Source organism: Mesocricetus auratus, unplaced genomic scaffold (assembly GCF_017639785.1).
Source record: "Mesocricetus auratus isolate SY011 unplaced genomic scaffold, BCM_Maur_2.0 Super-Scaffold_100027, whole genome shotgun sequence".
NCBI classification, from domain to species: domain Eukaryota; kingdom Metazoa; phylum Chordata; class Mammalia; order Rodentia; family Cricetidae; genus Mesocricetus; species Mesocricetus auratus.
Window position 1 is genome coordinate 26,568 of NW_024429208.1, and position 20,132 is coordinate 46,699.

A 20,132-nucleotide genomic window follows, 5' to 3' on the forward strand; every position below is an offset into this window, starting at 1 on the left:
GGCCACTTTTCCTTTTGACCATTCGTTTAACCACAGCAGTGTGGCTACCTAATACAAAATTCACAAAAAATGAGGATTAAAGAGATGAATTAGCAGTTAAAATCACTTGTGGCTATTCCAGGGGACACAAGTTTAGTTTCCAGCATCCAACTGTTTATGTTCACAACAGTTTGTTGCACCAGGTCCAATGTGACCCTTCTTGCATTTTCTCTAGTGTTTAGCTCTTTATTAAACACCGCGCATAATTATCTACAAACGAATCTGATATCACACAATTATATAATCAATCAATTTGTTATAATGAAGTTTAACTAATTTCTTGATAAAATTTCAAATCTTGGTGTTCTTCCTAGAATTGTTTTAGCTATTTAAACTCTTAGTCATATATATTTAACACCCTTAAATGAAAATTACATATCTATAAAGCTCATATTGTAGATAAAATAAGCAAGTCCTATTTCAATCCAAAATCCAGATTATAAATTACTGACTTTTTCATGGTTGTAAACGGCATTTCATCTTACCACAAGCATATGCACAGAAATGACTCCAGGCTGTCATTACATATTACTTTCTTGCTATTTAATTGATACAATATTCAAAAGAAATGTTAAAAACTAATGTGTTTTCATCTTTTTTCCTATTCTTTTTTGAATTAATGATAAACTCCCCAATTCCTCATATAGAATACATGTGCATTGATTTTTAAGAAAAGTTAACTTCATTTTGTAAGCATCCACATAAACAAAGTCTATGAACTTTCACAATAGTTCATTAAGTGCAATTTCTGATTCACACTGTATAGCAAGCCTTTCCATAAGAAACTGAGAAAACTTAACCAGAGTAAAGATTTATTTCACAAATGACAAAGTAAAAAGCTATTGATGAATGGTTATTATGTGGTTTTCATGACAATTAGTTTGAAACAATGTAATTATGTTTGCTTCATCACTTAATAAATTAATAACTTCTGAATGTTAACCTCAATGCAAGTATTGTAACATTTTCTAATCAGAGCACCCATCCATATTGGTTGATACTACTTAAGACTAAGTATTGCTTAGCATGATTATAAAGAACACGAGTAACATGTTTTGCAAGAACACATAAAAAAGAAAGATGATCTTTGTGTAGTTAATGAGGTCAGAATGGCTAAATTCAAAAACACCAATGACAATTTATGCTGGAGAGGATATGGTGAAAGGGGAACACTCCTCCATTGCATGCATCACTACTGCCCAGTAGTTTTACCTCTCAAATCTTTGTATGTATGTATCTATCTATCTATCTATCTATCTATGTATATTTACTTACTTATCTATTATATCTGCCCACTCCCAAAAATCCAAATCCTTTGGCCCCCTACACAATCAAAAATAATTAAAATAATTAACCTGTCATTAATGAAGGAAAACAGCAAAAAGAAATGAATAAAAGCTATGGGAACTTGGCCTGGGCATGGGATGAAGCTTCTGGTGTTGGGTTGGAAAGCTCAGCTAGTCTAGCAGTAGGTGCATAGACAGAACAAAGCGAGTTCTGGTGGTCGTTGGGACTTGGGGCAGCACAAGAAGAATGCCAGATACTGATGGCAAAGTGAGTCTGTCTTTCTGTCTTTCTTTTTCCTCTTTCCTTTTTGTAATAAATAAAAGGGACTTTAATGGCATGGAGCTCCATTGCAGGCACACAGAGTTTGGATGCATCCTGTTTCCACCTCATGCTGCAGGTGCCCACTCTTCCACCAATGCACTGGCCCAGGAAAAACTTTAAAGAATTGGGCCCAGGGAGGTGGAATTTCTAGATTTTCCAGAAAACACATGGTGGGGTCTGGTGCCCCTCTTCTGGTGAAATGGTGTACGTGCATACAGCGCATGCATACATAAAATAATTACATGAGCTTTTTATTATTATTTTGGTTTTAGAGACGGGGGTTTCTCTGTAGCTTTAGACTCTGTCCTGGAACTTGCTCTGTAGACTAGGCTGGCTTCAAACTTACAGAGATCTACCTGCCTGTGCCTCCCCAGTGCTGCTGGGATTGAAGGTCTGTGCCACAAACACCAGGCATGTTCTCTTTTTTTTTTCTTTTCCTTTCTCTTGGTCTGCAAATCCATGTTTCTTTCCTCCTTTCTTTCTAGTTTGCTTCCATCTTGGTGAGGTCACTAGCCAAAGCATGTGCACACACGTGCATACGCACACGCTCACGCACGCGCGCGCGCGCGCGCGCGCACACACACACACACACACACACAGGCATGCATGCCCAGAGACACATGAATAAAATTTGAAATTAAATTTAGTGTACAATAAACTAACAGAAAACGAAATTGAAAGCAGGCAGAGAAGAACCTTCTTGTAGTCAGACTCTGGGTCCTGCATGTTCAATTTGTAGTGCACATTGTCATCGCTCAAAGGCAAGAATAGTTTCTTTGTCCAGGGACTAAACTTGCCACAATGACAGCAAATTCCATGAGGAGTTTCTTCATTGTCTATCATCTCTGAAGTAAATTGGTGCTGCCAGGAGCAGATGTCTCATTTTCATGAAAATCCCCCAGTTAACAAAGCCTTTTAAGTGCTGTATTATGAAGGTCTTTGAAATCTTTCAAGACCATCTATCTAAAATATGTATCCATATTATCTTATAAATATACCTAGTATATCTATAAATTTGATTATTATAAATGACTAAACAGTAATGTGTTTTCAGATTATAGTATTTCATAATAGTAGCTTTCAAAAATTAGAACTTTACCTAACATTTTTAAATGGACTGTCTTGGTACAATGCCTTAAACAAGAGCAGAAACATATACGCAACATTGTGATAAAAATAACCTTAAATTGGTATCAATATACAAAAATTCTTTAAACAGAGTAGAAACATATATATAATGTATTGTAGCAAAAATGACCTTACATTTGTAGCAGTACACAAAAATTGTTTTAAACAAGAGCAAAATCAGACATACAGCATAACAAAATAACTTTATCTTCATATCAACATACCAAAGTCCATGCCAAGACAAATATGTGAGACTAAAAATCTTTTTTGCTACAAGTCCCAAGATCACACAGTAGTTAAATAGCCATTGTTTCTTGAGACAAGCCAAGCAGAGGGAGGGGCTTTGTGTCAATGATTTAAACCAATACAAAGGTCATATTTGGTTTTATAGTCTTATGAATAAAAGTGGCCATTTCTTGCTGTAAATCCTAGTAACTTATACCTTTCTGTAACAAATTTTGGGATTTACAGTTCAATGCTATCTGATCATTTACTGGGCACAACTTCTCCTATGCCTTTTGAGTTCACTGATTATACTCCTTAGCTATGTGTGAAACCTGTTCTCCATTGCCAAGTCCTAGTTAGCTGATTACATCCCTTAAACATGTGTGATGCCCATCTCCTACTATCAGGTCCTTCTTTCCCAGTGTTATTATGCAATTGCAGAGTCAGTGTTTAGCAAAAGCATTCCATCGAAGACATTCCCAGATATCCAAGGACATAGGATTTCTGCAAAGGCATTAACAGATTGATTTCACACAAAAAAACTTTTACTCATGTATAAAGTAAAAACTTTACCATTCTGACTACATTTATATAGTTTCTCTGCAGGGTGGTTTTTTAACATGATTTCGAAGACTACTGATACGTGTAAAGACTTTACCACACTGTTTACATTCATAGGGTTTCTCTCCAGTGTGTGTTCTTTCATGCTTCTGCAGATCACTGTGGCATGCAAAGGCTTTACCACAGTGATCACATGCATAGGGTTTCACTCCAGTATGTATCCTTTCATGGATTTGTAGACTACTGGGGCATGTAAAGGCTTTACCACAGTGACCACATGCATAGGGTTTCACTCCAGTATGTGTCCTTTCATGCCTTTGCATATTACTGTGGCATGCAAAGGCTTTACCACAGTGATGACATTCATAGGGTTTCACTCCAGTGTGTGTCCTTTCATGCCTTTGAAGATGAGTTCGCCGAACAAAGGCTTTACCACACTGATTACATTCATGTGGTTTCACTCCAGTATGTATCCTTTTATGCTTTCGTAGATTACTGTAACGTGCAAAGACTTTACTGCAGTGATGACATTCATAGGATTTCTCTCCAGTATGTGTCCTTAAATGCCTTTGTAGATGACTGGGGTCTGCAAAGGCTATGCCAAAATGAATACATTCATAGGGTTTCCCTCCAGTATGTATCCTTTCATGCTTTTTCAGAGTACCTTTTTGTGCAAAGGATTTACCACACTGAATACATTCATAGGGTTTCTCTCCAGTATGTGTTCTGTCATGCTTTTGCAGATCACTGCGGCTTGTAAAGGCTTTACCACAACGAGTACATCCATAGGGTTTCTCTCCAGTGTGTGTTCTTTCATGCTTTTTTAGAAAACTGGGGAATGCAAAGGCTTTGCCACACTGATTACATTCATAGGGTTTCTCTCCAGTATGAATTATTTCGTGTCTTTGAAGATGGGTGTCATATGCAAAGGCTTTAACACATTGAGTATATCCAGAAGGTTTCTCTCCAGTTTGACTTCTTTCATGCCTGCAAGGATGATTGGCACATGTAAAAGCTTTACCGCATTTAATACATTGTTGAATCTTTGTATCTGCATGAATTAATTTTATAGTTTGGTCTAAGTGTAAAGAGGAATCAGATCTTATGGTACTATCATTGTGTTTACACTCATGTTATTCCCCTTCATTACGGGTTGTTTTGAATCTTGAAGATATCTGTGGTGGTAAGATCCTTTATTACATGCTCACATTTACAGAATCTTTTTTCTATATGAGATTTTTCACATATTTAACAAGAACTGAGAGCTTTACCACCGTTATTGCATTCATAAGTTTTCCTATACTGTGAGACATACTACATTTGCTGAGTGAACTAGGACAAACAGAATTGTTTACACAGACCTAGTACTCATAGGGCTTTCTGCAGTATGAGTTTGTTGACGTATTAACAATGAAGCTGGAAAACCAATTACTCCTACACTTGAATCAAGTTAAACAAGTATACCCAATGTGGGGACTGAGACATATCTTCTAATTGTTCTGAGAGAGACATGTTACATTTTTCCATAACCCTGTTCTCATATGGTTTGTATCCAGAGTAACATATGACATACCTAGTAAAGGAAGAATAACAAAAAATGGTTTCCACAACGAATTCATAATTTAAATTTTTGTTCCTCATAGACTTGTTGTGTAGGAATTAAGTTTTCTCCACAACTGCCCATTGACTCTTTAATTCTAACTGCCCCCCCATTAACTTAGCACAGTCACAACAAGTATGTGAGTAAGACTAGCTTTACTATGGACTATTTGCTTATTAGAAGGTTTTGGAGATTTACTTATCACCTCTTCAATGTATATAACATTTGCAATATGAGTGGTATGAAATAAATAGACTGAAAGTTCTACAGCAAAATTCTCATGCTATTACAATTCAAATGATCATATCTGATAAGGCATTGTTTCCCTTTCTTCTTTCTTAAAAGGATGCCATGAAGATGCAATTCACCCACCTAAAATTGAGGTATATGGTTTTGTGAGAATTTAATAATCATCAGTATACTTTAAGCTGTTGCTTTTGTTTAAAACTTCCAGGAGGTATTATGTTATCTCTAGAGGCATATTTGTGTCAACTTGCATGAGAAAATTACCTTTCATTTCTTCCAGAACTTTGATAGTATCCTTCAACATGACGGTCTTTCCAACTGTATCCTAAAATGTAGTTCCAGAAAATGTATGTTATATTATGGAAAATTGTGCAAATTTAAGTTACCATCTTCAGTGAACCTTGGGTCCACACCTTATTTATTCCCCTCATTCTTCTTCTTTATCAATCAAATTACAGAATAGCATCAACAACCAAGTAACAGTTGCCCCCTTATTTAAAACATGAAGGAAAATTCAGTCTTACCTATAGTGGTGAGGTTCCTGTAGGTCTCCAGCATCACATCTTTGTAGAGATTCTTCTGAGAGGGATCCATTAAAGTCCATTCTTCCCAAGTGAACTCAATATGCACATCATCATAGGTCACTGCACTCTAAAATATCACATGTGTATGACAGAAAACATGATACAGACAACAGGTGCTTCCCACACTTACTTGATTACACAGACACTACAGTGTAATCACCAAGTCACTTTAGAAGGAAACTGAATAGTGGGTTCACCTCTGTCATTTCTGTACCCTTTGAATCAAATAACACCTTATCAAACATAGAGACAAGTAAACAGATCAACAGTACGGAATACACATGAGACAAACTGTCTGAACAATTACTAATACAAAAGAGAAAATAAGATGAACAAGCTAGATGTATTAGCTCACAACTTTAACCCCAGCACTCAGAAGGCACAGGCAGGTGCATCTACCTCTGAGAAGAATGTCACCCTAGTCCATGCAATCAAGTCCAGGACAGCCAGAAGTACATATTGAGACCCTATTTTCTGTGAAAAAATGGTCAAACAAACAAAAATATAGAAAGAACTCAGAGGTTATGTACTGAAGTTCCTACGAAGAATTACGTCACCACGCCAGTTTTGTATTCATCTTCCAGAAACCTGAAGTGCCCTAACTTAAACTGTAGCATCAATAATATTTTAGTAAAAGGCACTGCATGTTTAGACAGTTAGAAATTAACAGATGAAAACATTAGCAATATAAGTGTTGATTGTAAATAATAAACACAGGGTAGATAAATGGCTCAGTAGTAAAAAGCTCTTGCTTGTCTTGCATATAGGTGGGCTCAATTGCCAGTGTTTACATGGGGGAATCAGAATCATCCACTATTCCAAGTTCAGGATTTCTGAAACCATCTTTTGATCACTGTGAGGACCAGGGATCCATGTAGTACATATTCATGCATACAGGTAAAATGCATTCATTAAAAATTTTTAAAACAAACACAACAGGCAAGTAGAAGGTCATAAACCTTCAATCCAGTGACTCAGAAGGCTCAAGAAGTATTAATGGCATGAATATAAACCATACTGGGGTACAGAATGATACCCTCTACCAAATTTTAAAATTCAAAACATGGGTGAAGCTCAGTAATGTTTGACATGTACAAAATCTACATTCCAGGCCTATCACTCAATAATACAAAAAACCAAAATAGCCAGTAATGTTGGTCCACCTTTAATCCCAGAACTTGGGACCCAAAGACAGGGGGCTCTCTAATTGAAGCCAGCCTGGTACACAGAGCTACTTTCAGGACAGTCAGAGCTACACAGGTAAACCTTGTCTTCAAAAACAAACAGACAAAAAAAATAAAACGGCACAGTACCAAACTGTCTTAGCACTGAATAGCAATTGCTTCTACTATGCCTTATGTTATTTAGAGTTAGAGTCTATATGGGTGGTGAAGGCATGATGGCATAAGAGGGAAGCTGACTGATTAGTTTCAACCACAACACAGTAGACATAAAGAACAGGAAATGGGTTGAGGCTATAGAGACTGATACCACACCGATAATGAGGAATTTCATCCACAAAGGCTCCTCCTAAGAAAGGTTTTACAAGCAACCAAATGAAAGTCACCAAGGAGAGACACAAGTTCAAACACATCATCCTGTCTGGGAGTGTTTCATTAAATCAACCACGAGGAAAATGCATTTAGTCACTTCAATGATTCTCATAGCCTGCAACAGTCCCTACACTGTTCAAATGTCCTGATGGGGGAATGTCCATATGCATATAAAGCTAGTGGCCAGGCAGAAAGGATAGATAGGCAGAGCTACCAGATGAGGAAAATTCTGGAAAGTGGCCAATAGGACGGATGGAAAAGTTGGGTGGGGCTGGCAGGCTAAGCTAATAAATAGGAAGAGATATCTGGGAGGAAAAAAAAGGAAGGAGGAGCAAGAATAGGAAAGGACAACAGGAATCAGCCACCCAGCTGCAGAGCAAGTCAGAGTAAGAAGTAAAGAAAGGTACATAGAGTAGAGAAAGATAAAAGTCCAGAGGAAAAAAGGTAGATGGGATAATTTAGGTTAATAAAGGTGGCTAGAAACAAGCCAAGCTAAGACTGGGCATTTATAGGAAAGAAAAGGCCTCCATGTGTGTTTTCTTTCAGAGCTGGGTGGCAGGCTCCCAAAAAAGTAAAGAGTTAAAAAACAAACCACAACCACACAGCTTCATGAAATGAACTCTCACAGTCTCCTCACTGGGTTTTTGACTCTACCAAACACAGAAGCTTGAAATAATGCTCAATTGTAACCATAGATTAAATATCCATTATCTCAAATTTTGATTTTTTTCTTGTTTCCAGGACTAGCATATGATGGGTGATCCTACAAAGTTTGGTTTCTTAACTGGGATGAACACCAGCAAGCTTGGACCACAAGTTCAGCAGGCTTTGTATGAAGTTGCTTCCTGGGACTAGCAATCACTTTGCTTAATTCTTCCATAAATTGCAGATTTAGCTGGATGGAGTCTTAACCTTTGGGCATCTTCCTAGGCTTCCATTCCATAGCAAGAGCATTCTCTATAATGGTGATAAACTCTTTGAAAATTCCTGCCTGTTTCTGCACTTGACTGCCATCTAAAACTACCTTTTTATTTATCTCTGCCCAACTTGTTTTTTTGTTGAGGACCAGATCACTATAAATCTCTATTTCTCGCCCCAAGGCACTTCCCAAAAGTCAGGTGCCTTCCCACAGATGGCCTGGGGCCACAGAGATAACCCATGATTAACAATGTTTCGTTAATACCTGCACTCCCTGGTGAAATGTCTTGCTCATCACTTACAAATACTTCCTGCTTCTGACAGCCTCCTTCTCCATTTCTCTGTGAGTTCGAGGCCAGGCTGGTCTACAGAGAAAGTTACAGGACAGGCTCCAAAACAATACAGAGAAACTCTGTGCTAAAACACAAAAAAAAGCTTCAAATTAGGAGAGATCAACTGCTGACTCTTAATGACTATCAAAGATGGCTAGGAGACATTTCCTGTCTGTGGCCCACTATTGGAGTATAGTGTGATGAACTGAGTAATTTGCTCAAAACCTTAGACAGTAAAAAGGACTTAAATAGTACCAGGAAATTATAAGAAATTATAAGCTGAGGCCAAGAGAGAATTGGCTTTGGTGTCTAAAAGAAATTGCAGGATGCACATGTGAATCATTTGTGTCCAAAGCTTGATTGAGTTTTGGTTATGTTAGCCTCTAAGCATTCTCCTACAGTAATACTAATGCAAAGGGAAGATATTATCTTTAAATGGATCTTTTTAACACATAAACAGAGGAAAAAATTGAAAACTTATGTGTAAAAGGTCTCTGTAGATTCAAAACAGGAAAATTGTGACCTCATCAATTAGCAGGAATAGACTCACCAGAAACGGTAGTACCTTTTACTAATGATGAAACTGACAAATTATGGGCAGAAGTGAACCTTGGGAAAGAGCTTGCAGTAATTTTTTGGGAGAGATTAACAACAAATACCCCAAAAACAAGAGAATTCAATTAATAGAGAACAAACTGGATCCTTCCTCACATTGCATGGTGAACACTAATATCTGGAGCCCCTACATTCTATACTGATGCAAATTAATCATGAAAGGCAGGTTACAAGTCAGAAAATTTAAGCCCTTATGATTATGCCCAAAAGTCAGAATTATATGCTATTCTCACGGTATCAATGGATTTTACAGAAACGCTCAACAGTTACTGATTCGTAATATGCAGACAGATTTGTTTGCACATTGAAACTGCTGCATATGTATCAGGTGACGCAGAGTTAACTTTATTGTTTACTCAGTTAAAAGACATAATCAGGAATAGTTATCATTCGGGTCTTCCAGGCCATCTGGTACAAGGTAATGATGAAATTGATCAAGTATTGATAATAAATGTGTTAGAGACCTCAGAATTTCACTAAAAAATATCATTGCAATAGCAAAGGTTTGAAAAAAGACTTTTCCATCACTTGAAAAGAAGCCAAGGAAATTATAAGGAAATGTCATACTTGTTGTTTATACAACCAAACTCTACTACCTGCAGGAAGTAACCCAAAGGATACTCAAAGGAATGAAATCTGGCAGATGGATGTATTTCATTTTGTAAAATTTGGAAAATAAAAATATGTATATCTATTCAGGTTTTCAATGGGCTACTACTTTGACTTCTAAAAAGGCTGATTCTATAATCACACATTTGTAGAAAGTTATGGCCATTATGGGAATACCTATAAAAACATGGAAAATGTTCAGCATAGGTCTCTAGTAAAAGGGAACTTTTTTGTTATTATAATATAAAGCATATTACAGGTATACTACACAATCATAAAGGACAAGTAGTTATAGACAGATCAAACTGAACTCTAAAGGATATGCCAATTAAACAGAAAGGTGTAATAAAGACCCCCAGAAATAGACTGCATAATGCTTTATTGACTTTGAATTTTCTAAATACTAAGGAGAAAGGAATGACAGCTGCAGAAGAGACACTGGATAATAGAAAAAAACTATGGAATTAAATTAGCCTATATACTTTAAACATGTGTTGACTTCAGAGTGGAAACCAGGATGTTACGGTGCTGAAGGCTTTGCTTTTGTTTTCACAGGAGAAGAAAAGCTATGCATACCATCAACACTGATGAAAATTAGATTTGAAGAGACACCTCTTGATTAAAAAGAGGTGATTGTTCATCAAAAAGCATGGCTGTTCAGTCTAAACTAACTTTAAAGCTAACAAATGCTTTCCATTTATGTCAGACATAACTTGCCATTAGGGAACCTCCCCAAAGTTAGGGTTGGGGAAGGGTTTTGCTTTTCTCTTTTCAGGAGAATGAAGGCATTAAGGTGAGTAATCTGAAGACCACTACACAAGTGAGACATCAGAAGAAAAAGGCCAAACCATCCTGAAAAAAATAAAAGTCGCAAGAAAATGAGTAAATTGGTCTATTAGTATACCACATCTCCAACAGGATAAAATTTCATTCATTTCCCGAAATGTTTGTTTCTTCTTTTCCCTACAGACTTATAATGCAATGGTTTTTCTGTAGTCCCAGTTCAATTAAAAATTAAGCTGGCTTCATAAACCCAGGCATGTTTGTTAAAGTAAAATCTAAAATCTCTGTCTCATGTCAGAAGAGTCACCTGATATGGCACAGAAGAAAACCAAAAATTAAGGGACTATTGTATTTCCACTAATTTCATAATCCTTTGTTTTTGACTGTTTAAAAGATTTTCTTGCAAATATAAGTAGTACCTCAAATTTTATAAGATCAATATATATGTATTTTAAAGTTTTTGTCATGATATTAATGGCCATATAAAGTACTAATTGAAGAAAAAGACTTCATCTAGTTTCCTGTACATGATTTCAGGTATGAGTCTCTATCGGGTAATTAGGAATTAAGGTTTTGTACTCTGGATGTACATAACAAATATTGATCCTTTAACTGCTTTGAGATCTGCTGCATATTACATTTAAAATTAAGTTTCTGCAGTGAACTATGACCATGCCTAACAGCTACCTTTGATTTCTCCAAAAGGATGATGGAGTCCAACAATGACAATTCCGCCAGGACTATGATAACATCACTAAGCTGAAAAACATAACCTAAAGATCAGCTTTGAACTACAAACTGCTCAGAACAATTTTGAGGTGGCTAGCTGAAATGATCCAGCCTCACAGACTACTCTAGTCAGGACTTGAGAAAAGACCTGCACTTTCCCATTATGCAGAGAACAGATAACAAATGACATATCTACCTCTTCCAGGATTTGACAATTAACCCATTTTCAGGATTCCCTTAAGATGACATGTCAGCTGGGCATTGATGGTGCACACCTTTAATTCCAGCACTCAGGAGGCAGAGACAGGTGGATATCTGTGCATTCAAAGCCAGCCTGGTCTACAGAACAAGTTCCAGGACAGCCTCCAAAACAATACAGAGAAACCCTGTCTTGAAAAACAAGCAAACAAACAAACAAAGATGACATTATCTCCAGACAGCAGGAAGTAAATTTAAGAATACGATGCCCACATATCATGGGTGGGTGGTTTTTGGTCATTCTATGGGTTATGGATATTTGTTATTGTTTAGGAGGGTTGCTTACAAGTTGTTATTGGTAATGGTCAGGAAAAAAGCTGAGATTTGGGGATCTTGTTTTGAAAAAAATATAGGTGTGTGTGTGTGTGTGTGTGTGTGTGCATGTGTGTGTGTGTGATATAAGGGGAGATTACTGAATCTACTCTGAAAAGAAATAAGGGGGAATATAGAAATAGGATAGAAGGGTAAATTATTAAATCTATGTTTAAACCAAAAAGAGCAACTACTAGCTTTAAATATTTTACATTAATCTTGATTTTTCTATAATGAGACAAAGTAGATATTATTTTTGTTAAACCATACTGTACATACATTTCTAATCTTGCTTAAGGTATGGTACCTATGCAACTCATTTAACAATGTACTGCAAAATTTTAGTTATTGAAAGTTATTACCAACTACTTAGGATAATAAAGGATGCAGGTTAGTAATTAGTCACCTATTAAAATCAAACTTGTCATATTAGGTATGTTTTCAGGGTCAGACAGAGATACATTTTAGATAGACAGATCCTCTTCAAACACTTCACAGATCTACAGAATATGGCATTTAAGATGTTTTAATAACATAGGTTCTTCCTTTTCTTATGACAATGTGACATGTCTGTCCCAGGCAGCCACCAATCTACACTGGAAAAGATGGTGGACATCAAAGAAACTCCAAAAGGAGCTTAATCTAATTGTGGCAAAAGTAAGCCAGTGGGCAAGAAAGTGCCCTTGCCTCAATTGCTGACAATATGCTGTTCAAATTTAACAGGTAGGACACAAAAGGACTGCTAAACTTTGCCAAGACAAGGCAGGACAGCCCTTCAGAATATCCTGCCTCACAGAAAAGTCTCTTAGGTATGCTAGGCCTATAGGCCAAAGATGATGCCCCACCCTTGTAGAGTAACCTTGGGCAAATTTCACCAAAAGAATATAAAGCATGGAAAGAGAATTTCAGGCTTCAAAGGTGTGATAGAAGAAATGGATATATGAATCAGAAAATGTTAAACCTAAAAATCTGCTGAAGTATAACATCCAGGAAATCTGGAGCTCTATGAAAAGATCAAATCTAAGAATAATAGGAATAGAAGGAGCTCAAAGGCCCAGAAAATATTTTTTAAAAAATCATAGTCAAAAATTGTCCTAACTTAAAGGACACAGAACACAGCCTACAGTATCAACTAAGCAGGGTTCATAGGGGCTCAGACTGAAACAGCACTCACAGAGCCTGCAGGGGTCTGCACCAGGTACTCTGCAGATGGTTGTACGGCTTGGCGTTTTTGGTGTGATTCCTGACAGTAGGAGGGGGACTGCCTCTGACTCTTTTGGCTGCTCTTGGAACCCTCTTCTTCCTACTAGTTGCCCTGTCCAGCCTTGATATGAGGGGTTGTGCATAGTCTTATTGCAGCTTGTTCTTCAGGGTTCTGTTACTATCTGGGATATCTGCTCTATTATGAAAGGAAATGGAGGAGGAGCAGATCTGGAAGACAGGGGAGCAGTGGAGAGGACTGGGAAGAATGGAGGGAGGGGAGACTGCAGTTGGGATGTACTGTATGGAGAGTAGAATAAATTTTTAAAAAAGAAAAGAAAGGAATGTGGACACAGTGAGAGAAGATTGGACCAAGGCAAGACTAAAATGTGGCAGGGCAAACAACAAATCCCTGTAGCTCTGTCTCAGGCAGCTGGTGCTTCATTTATCAAAGGGCTTAAATAGCTCTATCCCTGAAATTTTTCATACATGTTTCTCCTTTGCTACTTCCACTTCCTGTATGCAGCTCTCCATGGCAGATGTCTCATAGCTTGGGTATCTCAACATTTTATCGTCTCAAAGTACAACACTGGCTTCATCTTCACAGCTTCAGGCAATGAACTCTCACAGTATCCTCACTGGGTTTCTGACTCTGCCAAACATACATGGGTGCAACAATGCTCAATTGAAACCACAGAAGAAGAATCTATGACCTATAAAATTTGCATCTTTCTTGCTTACTGGCTTTCTCTCTTGCTTGTGTTCAGCTAGCTCTCTTCTCCAACTCAGGACCACTTGCTTAGGGTATTGCAAACACAGTGGAAGAGCCTTCCCACATCAACCATCAATCAAGACGATTAAGCACAAACAAAGTAACTAGTGATTCTGATCCAGGCAAGCCTCAATTGATGTTCCCTCAGATGATTCTAGCCTGAATTATACTGACAGCTGAAGCTAATTAGGACAGAGACAATAATATGAGATTTTAAAAACACAAAAGAATATATTAACCATATCAATTACTTATGCAGAAAAAACCAAACATGAACTTAGCATGGAAAACACAGATATACCAAGAAACGAGAAGAAGCAAGCCTCTAAAATCAAGAAGAGAAAATTAAAGCTGTCTCTCAATAGACATTTCCCAACTGAAAAAAAAAAAGTCAGGGTACTTATAATGAATTTTCTGAAAAAAAATGGTGATCAACCATTTTCCAGAGAAACAACAATAAATTTAAATGACAATAAAATGAACAACATAGATGGCACCACTGACCAAACAAGACAAAAAGACAGACCTACAAATATATATCATGGTCCCTTAAACAAGAATAACAAGATTTTAATGAAAATTAACCATAGGAAATCACTGGACAGCACTCATCCTGTTCATTCCAGTTCTGTCCTTTGCGAATAACACAAAATGGAGTGGGCATGGAGAGTTATTCCGCCAAAACTGGAGAGATTCACTTGAGGGTTTCTGATGTCTAACTTTGTAGAACATGGTTTTGACTACTAAAAGGATCTCATTCTCTTGATAAAGAAAAGGATGTCTGTTAGGATCACTTAGGCACCATTTTGTTTCCTATGACTGATGATTGCTGTAAGTCTGTATCAGATTGAGGAAATTAAAACTTTTCCAAAACAAATGCAAGATAACAGATTTTTTAAGAATCAGTGTACACCTAAAGCAATTTGTTTTACTCTAATTGCTTTATAAGTCATGAGCACTTTTGAAAGCAAGTTTATTGCTTTTTTGTGTATGTTTGTGCATGAGAGAGGCTATTTTCCATGTGTATACAGGTGACATACACAAAAAGAGGATGTCAGATCTCCTGGATCTGGGATGGTAGGTAATTGTGAACCTCCCAATTTAAGTGTAGGTATCCGAACTCAGGTCATCCCTCAAAACAATATGTGCTAAGCCACCTGCCAAGACCCCTAATATCTTTTATCCAATAAACCAAAAGTCTTTCACAGAATAATAACAACAAGAACAACAAAATGTAAGTAAAAATACATAAAGAAGTAAATAAATGCATCCTTAGTAACATGATGCATCAAAATTAAGATGTTGTATATGGTAAATTTGCATCATAAAATGACTACAATCCAATAACAATGTCCAACAATTTATAACAGGAAAAATGATTACAAAGCTACATTCACAGTGGTAACACTCAGAATGTACAATGTGTTTATGAAAACATAGTACACAGATTGGCATAATATGACTTCTATACTTACCATAAAGATACAACCACCAAGAATGTGTACAATATTTGTGAAAGGATAAAGCAGATGGAGAGAACAAGCCAAAAACAAAGGCAGGAAAATATACTCACCTTTGATCCAAAGAACAAAAGAAACTTAGCCAGAAAGAATGTGATCTTGACCAATGTTACTCAGCAATCTATGATTATATGAAATAAGCACAGACTTCACAACTTTCACAATATTAACTCAAAGTGACCCTTAAACTTCCAGTTCTGACCCTCCAGCTATTGATATTTCTTCCAGAGACAGAAGCCCCATGATCTAGAGCTCCCTCTGCAAATGGAGGCCATCTCTTGCTATGGCTCTTCAGTCCCTTATGCCCCCTTATGATTTCAGGTAAACGCAGCCCCACTGATGCCAATTCCAAAACATAGAAGAATAATTTAAAATCTGCTTCCTGCCACATAGATTATGCCCTAAATACCTGCCCAACATTATGCACACCTGAGAAACCTCTGCAGCTCAGAAACTCCTTTTGTTCCCTGGAACTAAACTGCACTGAATCACACCACTGTGGCTGGTTAAAAGCATTCTAATCATGTTTGCTGAAAGAAAATCCACATCACCATCTTTCTACCAGTTTCTAAACTATATGTAACTTGTATACGAAAAACTCTAATTTCTAGAAACCAGACCTTCAGTTTACCAATCTGTCTTCTCACTGCCTGGGTGTGCACACTGGACCGTGATATGACAAGTATTACATCCTCCCATGCCAAGACTGCAGAATCTCCCCCTCCCCAGGAAACATATACACAGGGAGACTCAGAACAAGGGCCATTGCCCAGGTCACCACATGGAGGAACAGAAACACAGTCTAACTCATGAACCATCCAAATCCCAGCACAAAGGACAGTTCAGCAGACCTGCTCTGAACAGCCTATACTTAGCATGGCATGGCTTGTGGTCTTCCTTACAACTACCTACAGTAGAAGCAGTGGAGAATCTTGGAAAGAATCCACAAGCTATCTTTGGGGTGTTTTGGAGGCAGTCCTCCCTCAGCTAAATTCTACTTTGTGAGACTCACTATCTCCTAAGCATTAGTAAATCCTTTATACTACCAATTCTATTCTTCTAAATCATGGCAACACACGAGATGCCTTTTACAAACTCCTAAAAATTGACTATAAATGGAACTTACAGGTTAAATACAAAGTGCTGACTGTCTAGAAAATACTGGAGAAATTAGGCCTCTCTGAGTTTAGAAACCTGCTTTCCATGGGTGCACTAAAAGCTTGTTGAAGTCGACTATAGAGCTATTTCTACACACAGTTCCCTGCTCCCAATGCTCTAAGCAGATTCAGTCCACAGAGCAAAGTTATTCAGAGGTCTGCCCCTGGGTCCAAGGAATTTCACGGACCACATAGGACCTCACAGGACAGGAGATTTTGCTGCAGGTTTCCAATCAGATCTGGGTAGGAGACAACACACCTACTACCGCACCTCACCGTTTGATCCTCCCCATCCGGGAACAGCAGCCCTTCGCTCACCATGTTGTGATTTCCCAGTTCACCCATGCTCTCTGCTCAGCTGTCTGTAGCAGCAACGAAAGCACAGCACACAGAAATGCCGCGCCAGCTCCTCTTCAAAGCCTCTCCTGAAGCCAGTGGCCGGAAGGGTCCTGAACCAGTTCTGACTAGCAGGTCGTCTGGAGGGCATGATTGGCTAGTGAGGCCTGAGTGACAAGAGCACCTCCCATAGGGTTACAGTACGCTTAAAGACACAGCACAATGATTCCTGAACCTGCCTTCCACCCCAAAGGCCTTTTCTAGATCTGCAAAGATATGCATTCTAATAGCAGCACTTCTCCTGGTTCCAAGAGCTGACCCTTTCATCTTCCTGCATTCCATAGGGACTTCCTTTTCTTCCTCCTGGACACAATGTCCACTATACTATGTAGTGTGGAGTGAGTCCCTGTTCCATAGGTGGAAGTGTGCCCAGAATATTAACAATTAAAGAGATTTAAAGACACAAAAGGAGATGTTTGTTCTGTGGCTTCATGCTGAGGTCAGATGAACTGAAGGTACTTTTTCCTGGTTGTCACAGGGACTTTAGGAAACTAGGAAAGAAAAGTAGGAAGCAGATCACAAACAAGATAATAAATAGTTCGTTCACCCATCAGAAGTTTGGAAGATGGCCCCATTGCTGTAGTTTTATTCCTGAAATCCAGAGCAAACTCTTGGCAAATGAACAATCATAAAGAGTAGTTTTTCTGGAAAATTGAATATTTAGAAAGTAACGGAGCTAAGAAGAATGTGCTTATGAGCACTATTGTAGCCAGCACATCTTCCTCAGTGGTCAGGTGATTGAAATAACACAGCTGTATTATTCAAGGTTCTCTACATGAACAGGACTGATAGAATGAATCTCTCCATGTACGTAGAAAGTGGAATTATTAGAATGTCTCACAATGTGGTCCAGGCAGTCCAACAATGGCTGCCTACCAATGGAAATTTGAAGAACCCAGTAGTTGTTCAGTCCATGAGACTAGATGTCTCAGCTGGTCTTGAGTATATATCAAAATTCCAAAGAGATAGGCTCTAATGCTAGTAAAGTGAAAGACCTCGGCATCAAAGCGCCGGGCACCGAACTGAACCCTCTGCCCAAGAACCGGGGCCAGACCACTGGATGCAAATGCAAGAGGTGATTTATTGAGTACACAGGCACCTGTGGATGCTACTGCAACACAGGTGCAGAGCATACCGGGCTTCCAGGGAGCACAATATTTATAGAGTTTTAATGGTTACATAAGTATCAGCATAGCAACAGGCATTTCATTGGCTCATCTTGGGGGCAGGGGTAGTTCCCACGGACTAGGTTTCCTGGTATTACCTCATGAAAGACCCCGGCATGCTTCAGCAGTTATTATCTGGGTCCCATAACTGCTCTGGTGACCATAGACATCCTGTTTGACATCCTGTTTGAAGCCCCAGCTGGGTGAGGCACCTGGTCTGGGTTTTTTCATTAGGCAATGGCCTGGCCTTGTTTTTCTTTTCCTAGAGAGCTCTGGGTAGGGGTCTTTCAAAAGGAATGAACTTGGTAGTCAGAACTAGAGCAAGCAGGCAAAGAGAGAGCTTCCTTCTTCAATATCCTGTATACATGCCAACTGCTACTAGAAGGTGTGATAAAGATTAAAGGTGGATCTTATTCTTTGTTTGATTGTTTTTTGTTTTTGTTTGTTTGTTTGGTGTTTTTGAGACGAGTTTTGTCTGTGTAGGCCTGGAACTTTTTCTGTAGACCAGGCTGACCTCAAACTCAGAAAATCTGACTGCTTCTGCCTCCTGAGTGCTGGGGTTAGAGGTGTGCATCACTTCAAATGACCCACTTTAAAGGTAGATCTTTAACTTCAAAACCTTTAAGAAAACTCTTTCTCCCTCAAGTGTTGTGGCACATGCCTTTAATCCCAGCACTCAGGAGGCAGAGGTAGGTGAATCTCTGTGAGTTCAAGGCCAGCCTGGTCTACATAGCTTTTGGACAGGCTCCAAAGCTACAAGGGAACCTCCGTTTTGAAAAACAAAGCAAAAAGGAATGAAGGAAGGGAGGGAGGGAGGGAGAGAGGGAGGGAGAGAGGGAGGGAGAGAGGAAGGAAGAAAGAAAGAAAGAGAGAGAGAGAAAGAGAGAAAGTAAAAAGGAAAAAAGAAAGAAAGAAGAGAAAACTCACAGATAAACCCAACTCTTTGGGTTTTAGTTAATTCCAGAGGTAGTCAGTTTGACTACCAAGAACAGCCATTACAACAGGAAAGACCAAAGAAGTGAGAAAGATTTCTTATCTACAGGATGCAAGAAGAGCATAGGAGTTATTTCCAAAAAATGCTTTTCCTAAACAAAGGAAGCATATGGATTTTACTTAGGGAGTCTGAACACATTCACATAAAGTTCCACCTATTCCTAAGCATGCTCAGTTAATAAATCCACTTCTGAAAATGATCACAATGTAGAGGCCAAGACATTTAGGGACATTCTTATCTCAAAGTCATGCAGGAACGTATATAAATTATACGTACCACAGTATGTTAGCTGAAAATCAAGTAAGTTACAGCGTGAAAGTAGATTGCTTTGGAGCCTATGCAGCCTGTCAATCTTGATGTTTGATCTAAAAGACAGACGTACCAATGCCACAATTCTCACATATACAAAAGGTAGAGAACACAAATACAGAAAACATCAAGGAAAAGTCACCTAACATCACTGTATTATTAATGGTTATGATAATCTCTGCTAACCTCAGAACAGAGCTGCTTTTGCGCATGAGCAGGCTGACTTGGCAGAAGGACATGACTGATTTCATGAAAAACCAGAAGAGGTTCATTTTGACTAGTCCTTGTTGGTTGTCTCAGTGCTGTGACATCACTGTAGAGAATTTCATTCTTTCTTTTTTCTAACTTCCTTTTTTTAATTAGCTGTATCATGTTTTGCCTATATGTGTTTGTGCACAGTACCTACAGAGACCAGAAGAAGGCAGGAGATGCCTGGGACTGGAGTTACACCAAATGGTTCTGGAAATGGAACCTGGGTCCTTTGTAACAGCACCCAGTGCTTCTAATTGCTGAGCCAT

The 20,132-nt window shown here is 38.3% G+C and overlaps 1 protein-coding gene across 1 annotated transcript; it reads right to left on the bottom strand.

Annotated features, from left to right (window-relative positions):
• Positions 1-560: 560 nt before the first annotated feature.
• LOC101831912 (zinc finger protein 120-like) lies at positions 561-17,194 on the bottom strand. Its single transcript, XM_013126095.3, has 4 exons — positions 17,068-17,194; positions 5,932-6,058; positions 5,672-5,732; positions 561-4,548 (listed from the first exon to the last, which is right to left on the bottom strand). The coding sequence occupies exons 1-4, from the start codon at positions 17,092-17,094 to the stop codon at positions 3,588-3,590; spliced, it is 1,176 nt and encodes a 391-aa protein (XP_012981549.1). The 5' UTR covers positions 17,095-17,194; the 3' UTR covers positions 561-3,587.
• Between the last annotated feature and the right edge of the window lie 2,938 nt (positions 17,195-20,132).